Source organism: Fringilla coelebs (assembly GCF_963513975.1).
Source record: "Fringilla coelebs genome assembly, chromosome: 6".
NCBI classification, from domain to species: domain Eukaryota; kingdom Metazoa; phylum Chordata; class Aves; order Passeriformes; family Fringillidae; genus Fringilla; species Fringilla coelebs.
In genome coordinates this window covers 26,730,104-26,741,605 of record NC_140034.1, presented here as the reverse complement: position 1 = coordinate 26,741,605, position 11,502 = coordinate 26,730,104, and the positions used below count along the sequence as shown (strand labels likewise).

At 37.3% G+C, this 11,502-nt stretch overlaps 1 protein-coding gene across 4 annotated transcripts in view; it reads left to right on the top strand.

The window, feature by feature from the left end:
- The first annotated feature begins 1,907 nt into the window (after positions 1-1,907).
- The window catches only part of AKAP6 (A-kinase anchoring protein 6), a 214,164-nt gene continuing 204,569 nt past the window's right edge, over positions 1,908-11,502 (top strand). For all 4 annotated transcript variants that reach the window (XM_084208619.1, XM_084208617.1, XM_084208618.1 and 1 more), the window contains exons 1-2: positions 1,908-2,209; positions 4,333-4,690. In XM_084208619.1, the coding sequence (XP_084064745.1) occupies positions 4,376-4,690 (315 nt within the window). In that variant the 5' untranslated portion in view covers positions 1,908-2,209; positions 4,333-4,375. The remainder of the gene's footprint in view (positions 2,210-4,332; positions 4,691-11,502) is intronic.

Below are 11,502 nucleotides of genomic sequence, written 5' to 3'. Positions count from 1 at the left end.
AGAGAATTCCCGTGACTACTGAAATGGAAAAGACATTATAATATAACTTGTCTGTGTGAGACGATTGTTTTCGCTGTATCTATTCAAGAAAATTCAGCATGAATGAGCTCGTTAAATCTGATGTTAAAATTTACATCATTAGATTTCAAAGTCAGCAAGCAGACAAAATTATTTACTGATGGAGTTTTGGAGGCATTTTTTGAGATTGAAATAAATTATTTACGTGACAGTCAGGTGGCTGTATAGTGATTGCAGCAGATTTTAACAATATGTGACAGTAAGGGAAATTAGAGCTCATTAACATTCATTCGACCCAGTGTCTGCACCACTGATCAATGACTGGACTACTCCATGGCTTAAAATGCTTAATGATGCTCTGTTTGACCGGAGCTAACTGCTGTTGGAGGAAAAGGTGGATGATCCGATGCTGGCAGAGTGAATGTGGCCTGCAATTTATAAACAAGGGAGATGTGAACAACTGGGGAGCAGAATGAATGTGAGAAGCCTTCCAAGGCTCGTGGTGATTGATAAACTGTACTGTGGTTGACACAGACATGGTGTGTTTTGTGTAAGAGTGGTAGCATCTGACTGAGCAGAAAAGCAGGGGAAAGTGAGATTGTCTGTGTGATTAGTGGAAGGTAATCAGCCATCTGCTCGGCGTAATGCACTTACTGGAGATGAAGAAAGAAAGCATATGTGTGCATGTGCTTACACAGGATCTCTCACCTTTTATACAAGGATCCATGACAATGTAAAACTGTATATGAAGAATTAACACAAGGCAAAAAAATATGCTCATTTCATCTATTTTTTTTTTCTCCCACCAGAAGGAATGCAAGCTGGTAGCTGTGTTATATAGCTCTTAAATGTGCCCCTCAGCAGACTGAAACAGTAGCTTTGGAAGTGGCAGAAATAAATAATTGGAGAAGTATTTTTCAAAATAATGGTATCATAACTCTCAGTCTGATTGTGATGTTGAAAATAAGGTTATGCCCTGCACAGGTTGAAAGATTGAACCTTTTTATTGATCAGGACATGTGACATTGCATTTTCATCTGTTCACTTGCAAATTTAAAATCAGCTGGTTTGTATAACTCTTCTGGATACAGAAGAGGTTTGGCTTAGAAACAAGCTGGAATGTGATTTAGTATTGCCTACCTAGAACTGCCATTGATGCTACCAGGGTTTTGTGATGCAGAAAATGAGATTGAGCATAGCTTTTGAGTTCTATACAAAAATTTGGAGTTATAAGGTCCTGCTTAGAAGGAAAAAAAAATCCCTTCTTTACCTCATTTCCAAAAATATTTTTGCAAGGTATAAAGATCACCTCTAAAAAGATCTGTTCAATTTTGATGTGTTCTAACACTTATTGTAGCGGTTCACAATTCACTATTTGTACATTTTGTCACAAAATCCGGAAAAACAAAATACTCCAGAAATAGAACCAAACGTAAGGCCAGCATTTAAATCAGTTAATATATCAATACAGGATAGCAAATATGTTTATTTTTTCTAGCAGAACCTACTTCTGATCCCAGAGCCTTTCGGCAGTTTTATAACCCATGAACTGCATAAAATGGATATGTCTATAAGGTTGGCTGTTGCTGCTGGGCCTCGCTGTTTGCTATTTCGTCCCGCAGCACTAGAGTTTTGTAAAAGCCCCTCTGCGCGGGAGATGCTCCTGTTTTCGGGGGTGCCCCGGGCGGAGCTGCGCGCCGAGGGGCGGCGGGGCCGGGAAGCGTTCGCTCCCTCCGCCCGCTGCGGCAGCCCCAGCGCGGCCGCGCCCCTTCCGCCCTTGCGGGGCTCCTGAGAGCCCTGCGCACAGCTGGATGGTGATGCCTTTTCATTCTGCCGAGAATCAACGTAAAGAAATGTGTGTCCTAGTGTTTGGATTCAGTCATTTATAGCTGCGAGTTTCTCCTTTCAAGCATTTGTGAGCTTTTTAAAGCTTTCACAGACCTTGCTGATCAGTGTCCACAGTGTTTTATTACTTTCGTAGTTTGTTTTTATTTTTTTCAAGAAGACGAAAAGAGTTATTTATTTTAACATTTCTCCACATATTCTCAATTGAAGTGTCGCAACCTGTGGTCTGGCAGAAAGGAAAGAATGCAAAGGACTTGACTGTAAGGGCTGCTAGGATTAAGGAGGCATTAGCTGTAATGCTGGAGAGCCACTCTCAGAGAGTCAAGCGCACCGTAACAAAAACCAGGTCAGCAGGTTCCTAATGGTTGCTAATTGCCCACTCAGTGCATGAAAGCGAGAAGTGCGCTCTGCATGCAGCATGGAGCAGCTTTTGTTTGCTTCTGCAGGAGCATGTTTTCATTTCTGTTTGCTAATTGCTTTAATGTCCTTACTAGAGCTGAGTCATACTGAAAAACTCTGCAAGAGTGCCAGGATTGCTTTGTGGGTTTTTTTTCTTTCTTTTTTGTGAAAAAAAAAAAAAAAAACAAACAACAAAAAACTCGGAAGCAAGCACTGCTCTTCCTGTGCTTTGGTATCATTTAGTGATTCACAGCTGTTTCTCTGCTAGGCATTTTTAACAGTAAACTTGCAGAAATAAGGACCACACGTGTTTCAGCAAAATTTCACTTTCAGGAGGAAATGATGTGAAGAATATGTTTAAAATATTGAGATAGGTTCAGCTGTTAGGCGAATTCTATACTTTAGAGCTGGGGCTGTGATCAGCAATGTCTCAGACAAAAATGTTATTACACAGATTTTTTTTCTAACAATTTTTGTTCAGTACTTGTGGCAACAGAGTTTAAGCTGAAAAATAGGTAATGTAAAGAGATGAACTTAGAAAATACTCAGCGTCCTGAAATGTTGCTTTCACCTGCTGCAGAACTTTTTATCAAAATTTGCGTTAAAAGAGTTGGAAATTGTACAGCAGGCACTGAGAATATTTGGATTCTTTTTTCATTTCCTTTATTTGATTGCATTGATGGAAAATTTTTTTCTTAAGTGCCAAATTTATATTTAGTGTTAATATTTAGTATAACATTTTGTTTTGTGAGTGTGATAGATGTGTAAACACTGATTTACTAAGTAGTGGTGGGGTAGAAAATAAAATCAAGTTAACACAAAATATAATGGTTTTGTCCTTCCTGGCTATGACAAGTGAAATTGTGAGTGGATACTTCTTTGGTACTCTGGTTGCCTGCAGGAGTAGTCTCTGAATGCTGAGACTCTTCATGAAATATTTAGTAATATAACTCAGTAGTCACAGTGTTGATTTAACATTGAAAAGTCTGTTTTTCCACAGTCTTCTAGATTTTATGTTAAGTAAGTAAAGTTGTTTGGGGTTATTTTTTGGCTTGTTTGTTTTTGTGGGTTTTGGGGTTTTTTCTTTTTTTTTTATGCATAGGGTTTAGGGCAGCCTTCTTCATGTGTAGTACACAAGTAACTAGAACATACAGAGGCAGAGGTACAAAGCAAAATGTTTTATTTACTTTTTCAGTAGAATGTTTTATTTACTTTTTCAGTAGAATGTTTTATTTACTTTTTCAGTGAAATGTTTTATTTACTTTTTCAGTAAAATGTTTTATTTACTTTGATTTACTTTTTTTTAGTGGATCTCATGAGTGTATATTGATGACACAGCATTTGGCCTTTCATAAAGCCACTTTGTAAAATGGTCTTTTAACTTTAGGTACATATTTTGACCTTGGGAATTATTATATATATGTTTTGTTAGAGTTGTTGCTTATTGCAATAGTTCTTAATCTAACAAAACTACTATAATTTAAAGTTCAAAAGGAAAATCAATAAATCAACCAAGTGTCCTCAATAATTGCTTCAAGTTTGTGTGCAAATTTTTTGTTGTACATAATCAATAGTAGAGTGGACAGTAGGGAAATGTAATTAAATCTTGAAATACTCTGTGTTTAGTCTTAAATTTCAGGCCAGGGAATATGTTTCAATATGTACTAGTTTATGAATACCAGTATTAACTTGTGGAGTTAATGAAGTTCTGCTGACTTTGTCGATGTTCATTTATTGATGTTACGGTTGTAAAAATTCAGAACATATTTTTCATTAATGAAAACCCTAATTTCCAAGGCGATTGGAAATTAGATGAAAAGTTATAATTGGAAATTACAATGAGAGGAATGCAATATTCGTTACTTTTCTCATACAAAGATTTTTTCAAAATAACTTCGTTGATTTGAACATGATCTATTTGGTCTTGAACTTCAGTATAGATTTTTAGCGTGAAGAATTTATTTAGATGCGCAGTAAATCTCAGACATTATCATTTACTCCTCGTCTCTGAGCATTTTGTTGCTAAATTTGCTCTCAAAACAGCGTTGTGTTTTCTTTTTACCTTTGCAGCTGGCTTTGAAAGAAGTATGGTTTGGGCTTTGACGCGTTAGCCATGGATGTAGCACTTTCTCCCATGAGGACGCAGGAACTGGATCCCGTGCCGTCTGACGCCTCTCCCATGCTCATAAATATGACTCCTACCGTGGAACAAGAAGGGCAGGGGGATGTCATGAAGGACCTCGACTCTGGCCAGCAGTATGAGAAGCCCCCTCCCCTGCACACCGGGGCCGACTGGAAGATCGTCCTGCACTTGCCAGAGATTGAGACCTGGCTGCGGATGACGTCGGAGCGGGTCCGGGACCTGACCTACTCCGTGCAGCAGGACTCGGACAGCAAGCACGTGGATGTGCACCTGGTGCAGCTGAAGGTACGATGGGTTTTGTATCTCAGCCTTCTCAGGGAAGGTGTCTCGTCAAATCAACAAAAGGGTTTTTTCCTGACTGCCAAAGCACATCTGACAGCCTGTGTTAAAAAGTGAATAAATCCTTTTAAGGGAGATAATAGAAACCACTCAATTATCAGATTTTTTTCCATGTTATTTGCTCATCACTTAATTCAACAGTCATAACCGTATTCATGAACATGTTCACACCACAAAAGTAAGCAATAAAACGTTACCAGTAACCTGACTGGACATCTCACAAGTGCCCAGGAGTATTCCCACTGGTTTTAACGGGCTTCTGTACCTAAAGCTACCAAATAAAATTCCAACAAAATTCCTAACATTGCAGCAAATGGGGCCACTCCTTTGAAATTCAAGGCAAAATTCAAATAATTAGTGCCTGGGACTGTAAGTGTATATTCATTTGCATGGCCTGGTTTGCTGCAGTAGATGAAGCATGCTTTTGAGGGTAGCAGGCTCCAAAAATAGCACAAATGTTATCTCTTCAGAGTGAGCTGTCTTCAGAGTTGCATTCTGAAGCCTGTTTATGTGAACACAGTCTCCCTTCACACTCAGTGCATTGGTATTTTATTTGTGTTTATTTTAGGACTGTAGCTGTAAGCTGTCTTAAAATACAACACTGTATACTGACACCAACCGGAGTGATTGTACTGTAATCAGTCCTAACCAAGTAAAGAGCTGATCTTGATTTATTAAAGGTCCCAACATTTTTCTAAAAAAATTAGGATAGGCACTGCCAGCTTTTGACAAGAAGAAAGGACTAAATCCACAATCTACAGTAAGTTTTTAGCAGATACTGTGAAAAGATTTCTGCAGGCAGGCATGAGGAGTCTTGCTGGGCTTGGTGCTGGTTCTGATCTGGAATTGCTTGTGGCTGTATTAACGCAGCACTGAGCTGAAACTGGAGCTCTGTGGAGCTGGTGGGTGGTGTTTGCACGCAGCTTTGGGCTGGTTCAGAGCACAGGCAGAACTGATTTGTGCCTGCTTATGAAATGAGAATGTTCTGTACATACAGCTCACCCTAATACATTTTATTTATAAATGGAAGTCAGTGAATGAATAGCATTCTTCATGGTTTTTCTTCTTTGTAGAGTTTATTTGTGAAGTCACAGGAGTCAATGGGAGTTCATAAAATACTCTCCTAAGGGTTTTAGCTATGTAAACAAATGAAGGAAAGTTTTAACAAGCACATTAGGAATACAAAACTTCTGCCACTTGCTGACCTGTAGCACTGTATACAGACAAAAAGAAATATGACTGTAAAAACAGGTGTTGTGAAATTATCTTATATGGTATAATATAACACGGACTTTAGATTTGAGTAGTTTATCTACTATATAACAAAAACCAAGCAAAAGAGAAAACAAAACAAAAAAATCCAAACCAGACAAAAAAATCCAACTACAACTTGATATAGATATTGTTTTTCTTCTGTCCCCTGATAATATTCCTGAGGGGCTAATTCCCAGTGATGTGTGTCCTTCTGGAACTGTTGTGCCCTGGCTTGACATGGGCTCAGTGTGAAGCTTGACCATTGCTGAGTAGACTGGAAAAAGTGTTTCACATATCTCTCAGACAATACATACCATTTAATATTTTCTTGCTTTCCAAAACAGCAGGAGATTGTTGATTCAAGTTAAGCTTGTAGTTCACTGCAATTCCCGATCTCCTTTCCCACAATGTGCTGTTTTCTCCTCTCTCTTATCCAGGAAATTTTACATGTAGTATTTTACTTTTGTCTATTATTAAACTTTTTTTTCTTTTATCTCATTCCACAAGTATCTCCTCCAAGCACACTCATTGTTTTCATCTGCAAATTTAAGAAATCATCTTTCTTCCCCTTTGTCCAAATCATAATGAGAAAAATTAATTGTATAGACACTGGATAAAAGTCTGTAACATGATGGTTTTTGAATATAATTTTCAAAATGCAAATGTAGCTGTAAGACAAACAATTTCTCATTTTCTCATAGTTTGTTTTTGTCAGCCAGGAGATGTCTGATTCCATTTTCATGAATCTTTCTATTTGTTTTGGATGCTTAGAGTTGATATCTTTCCTCTGGCTGTCAGTTGGTTTGTGGTGATAAAGACTGGTTTGGGGATCCAGACCACAGCAGACTCTTTGCATCATTCCTTGGAAAAATTGCTCAGCACACAGATCATCTCTTTCTCTTGTGAAAACTTTCTCAATATCTGAGTTGCAGATCTGTCTGTGCTTCTGCTCTTTCTGTAATCAAGAGCATTGTTTCTTTATTGTGGCTTGTTCCCTGGGGATTTTGGTGTTTGCTGCTGGTCTCTTTTTGTGCTACATGACTTAGGGCTTTGCTAGCCACCACTGATCCTTTGAAAAGACTTGTTGGTCTCACTTTTGCAATGCCCTTTCTCAGAACTAGCCACATAGCATGAGTGGGAGGTTTTTCTTATATTGTCCCTTGAGAAATTTCCTGGAAAGCTCAGCTTCACACGAGTGCTTCAGGAAGATAGTTGGATGAACTGTAACTCCTCAGATTCCAGAATGCCCTATTTTAGTCATTCATCTGGCATCACACTTAACTCAAGTTGTTCTGTGATACTTTTACATTGCTCTAACACATTCACTGTAGCTGTTAGCAGTTGCAAATATTGTAAAAGAGATTTTTAAAAATTATGGTTTTGTTACAAGCAGATATAGAAGTGCTCTCTGTGTCCTTGTATTGTCTTAAAATGCTGAGATGCTTTCATGATCAATTCAGTTTTTATATTTTTAATAAAATAGATTTTGCTGTAAAAGCAAATATTTCTTGGAATCCTTCTGAGGTGTAACTTGGATTCAGCTCCTGTTCTGCTTTACTTTATATCCCTTAACTCTCACCAGGCAGGGTCTGCTGTTTCAAACTATTGATAGCTGCTTTGTATCTTTTGGAGAAAAAAAAAAGGCAATTTGGGATGATCTAGTGTAATATTCTGTATCTGAGAAGTCTGTAAATTTATAACCTATTTTAGAGTAAAGCACTCCCACCCCTGCTTGTAGTTTTAATATCTGAACCATATATCATATGTTGACATAGAAACAAACACAGTTTATGCTATGATAGTGTCTTTTTTGCAGACACTGCTATTGTCTCTTCCAAGTGGAGAGACTTCAGTCATCTTTTTCCAGGATGCCTGGGTCAGTCGCAAACATTTTTTGACTGAATCTCTCACCTTTTCCTCTTGACTCCTACCAGAAAATTTTCATGAACTTTGGATAGAGATCAAACATCCTGTAACCATTTCACTGTCTCTGTTTCTACTTTTTTGAGGGACAAAGACTTTTTAGTAGCTCTTTTTCCTTGAATTTAGATCCTGGCTGAGAGGACAGTGTGAGAAATTATCAAAACAAGTTCTTAAAGATATTAAAGCATATTAGAGTGTAATATATCTTTATTATTCCTTTCTCCATTACACTATGAGCATTTTGAAAAAATGTAAAAAATGGAAAACCCAGGGTACAGTACATATCTTTCTCATCCCCTCCTCTTTAATTAGCTTTTTAAAATTTTCTGAGTAGTTTAGTTTTAGTTTTAAAATTTTCAGTTTTCCCCTGTGGCCTGAGCATACTCCTTGATTTGGAAAAAAGTCAAGGAATAGCAGAAATAGATCAGTGTTTCTCAAATGTTATCTGGTCAAACAATCAGATTGCTTAGAAACCTTCCAACTTGTCTGGCAATTCTAAGGTCTTGCTCAGACTGAAATTTTTATGAAAAAAGATGTGACTTGTTTACCACATCTTAATGTGCTCTATTACAGTAACAGCACACCTGTAAAAGTCATCTTGGTTTTGTAGCTCTTAGGCTAACTTCTCTTCTGCCTAAGAGAGGAAAAACCACTTTCCCCACATCCCTCAAAAACTGTCCAAATCCCTTGCTATGTTTTATCAAGCATAAACAAAAGCTAATTCAGTGCAGAGGGCAATCCTGGGCTGTTCACTCGCCTACCAGGTCAGTGCCTCCAAGGATGAAAGTGATTATCAAGCCAATTTTCTAGGTACTAATTAAGTTTGCAAATTAGGTGCAAAGTTACTTGTCAGGATTTATGGCAGTCTGAGCTCAGAAAGGCAAAATTTTAGGCAGTGGAATACTTACACTGAAATGAGCACCAGAGGTGTTTTTGTGGTATTTAGACATCCATAAGCTAAATGACAGCTGAGCAGGATGTGCAGGACTGTGCTTTGTATGAACACAGGAAGAGCAGATGTATTTTACTGGAGACTCAGTTGCCTTCTAAAGAAAGCTGGATCAAATTAAGATAGAAAGCTGCTGGTTAGAATAAAATAAGAGGCTCAAAGAATTGGGAGCTAATGAAAAGTAGAAAAAATTGAGAAACAATAAGAGGTTACAATCTGTTTCTGAGTAGAGAAGTGAGTGCTGTTTGGTTAGTCTGCTGTTATCTATGCATCAAGGGAATAAAAATAGCTAAAAGCTGGAGAAGCCTTAACTGGTAGCCCCAGAGATAATGGAAGATCTGGCTTGCATAATTTATCAGGAGAAATGAATAATTAAAAAATGTTGCAGACAGCATTCTGGGCCCTTTTAAGCTTGGACTTTCTTTCTGAAGAGGCAGGAAAGGTGGCCAATAAAAATTGTTGGAATTAGTGTTCTTGTGACGAAGGGATTTGAATATTCTTTGGAGGGGTAGAACATCAGCACTGGATATTCCATCCAGACTTGGGCAAAAGAGATTAAAAAAAAAAAAAGAGGAAAGAAAATGCATAAGTTACTTGATACACTCACTTGAGGTGATAGACATGGCCTTTGGAAAGGAATTTTGAACAATGTGTGGAGTATCTAAGCCCTTCCCTTAAAGCAAGGGACAGTATGAATAGTTCCTTTAATCAGCAAAGCAAACCCCTAATGACACACTGAGCAAAAATTCTGCAATCTGTGATATTTTTTCCAAGGGTAGAGATGCATTCATTAGTTCTCAGTGACATATTTGGACAGTGAAGGGTGATGTGTAATTCAGGGAGTTTGTAGATATGAGTACAGCAGCATCTGCAGTGCTGTGGAGGTGTTGAGGTTGTCCTAAAATAGACATTTAGATTGTTCAGCAGTCAGGAGACTTGGAAGAGAAAGGTGAACATTTGCCTGTGATGAGGAAAAAAGTGGGTCTTCTTCCACTCGCAATTTCTTCTAGTTCTAAAATAAAAACTCTGTAAAATCTCATTTTCATTTAGATGTTTACACTTTTGAAACATACTCCAAAATTTCTGTTGTAGATTTCATCAAGACATGAATGCATCCAAGTGCACTTTGAACCAATACAATTATTATTTCTTCCTCTCCTCTCTTCATATTGCTCCTACATTAAAATATGTTAATACAGGCTGTAGAAAATGAGCTAATATGCTTTACCAATGGTCTCTGGAGAAATATTAAAGTGACTATCATATTCCAGCACAGATGTTACCTATTACAGTCTCCTCTAGCAATATCTTAGTCTGATTAAAGTATAAATATTTACTGGATGCAATGCTGTAATGATATAAATTTCATTATGATGAAAAAATTTTGTATGTCGAGCCATTGGGCAAATTCATTAACAAAAACATTTGCTGAGAGAATGTACTGTGTTGTTTAGTATTTGTGTATGTGTGATGGTTATAACACATACTGATGTTCAGATTTCCTGGAAAACCATAAATTAATACTATTTCAATGGTGTGAGTAAGATTTAGTACTATCAAATTTTAAAATGAGAGGTCATTGACAGTATATAATTATCTTTATTCAAAAGTAAGTGATTTGTTATGTAAAGTAAGGAATTTGTTATGATAGCTGTGACAGTTGCAAGAATTTTTAATGGATATCTATGCAAATATAGATGTGTGTGTAAGCAAAGGCAGAAAAGCAATGCCACATAAATCCTAGTGGGGATTTTTTTCTTGATGATTTGTGTGAATCTCTATGTCACAAGGTAGAATAATATTATGTATTATGACAGTCACCTATTTCTGATCTGCATTGTGAATGATGTTCACAGGTGTTTTCTTGTTTTGTGTTTTTCCCTAGTCTTTGTGGATGTATTTCTTATTGGCCATTATAGGGGCTGGGTTTGTTACTTTTTCAATTTATTATGATGTGTCACTTATAATAAATATCCAAAAACTCTAATATGGCATGGGGGAACAGTCACAGTCAGGCACAGAAAATTGCACAAAACGTAAGAAATTTTTTATTTTTTAGTTTTTTACATTATGTTTAAAATTTCCTTATGTGCTTTTATTATGGAGAGTTGACAGAAGAAATTTCAGGTTATGGGATGATTGCTGTCTGAATGCCAAAAATGCAACATGAATATCTCAATTACATAACAAACTTGCGTTTCAGTAAGAACAGGTTCTGAAAGTTAGTGATTTTTAAACATCCTTGGATATTTGCCTCTTGCATTATGTGAATTACTCCTCAGAATGAAATCCCTTTTTTAGTAGCTAAGTATTAGAAACCCTTCTGTGGATTGATGTGATTGCTTCGTAAGTCAGCAAAACAAGCAGGTTCTGTGTATTTTTTTGTGGAGAAGGCAAAAGGAGAACTAATACCTGCCAGTTTCTCCCTGTAAATTATTCCCTGGAGAAAGACAGCAGTTTTCATGTAGTCAGTTATGATTCTCACCCTTGCATTTCAAAAGATGGAATGCTTCTTTTTTTTTTTTTTGGACATGTTTCCATTTGTTTTTGGAAAACACGTGTAATTCAAAAGGCACAACGCAGGACTGCATTACAGTGCTACTACTACAGCAATCATAGCCCTCCAGAGTTC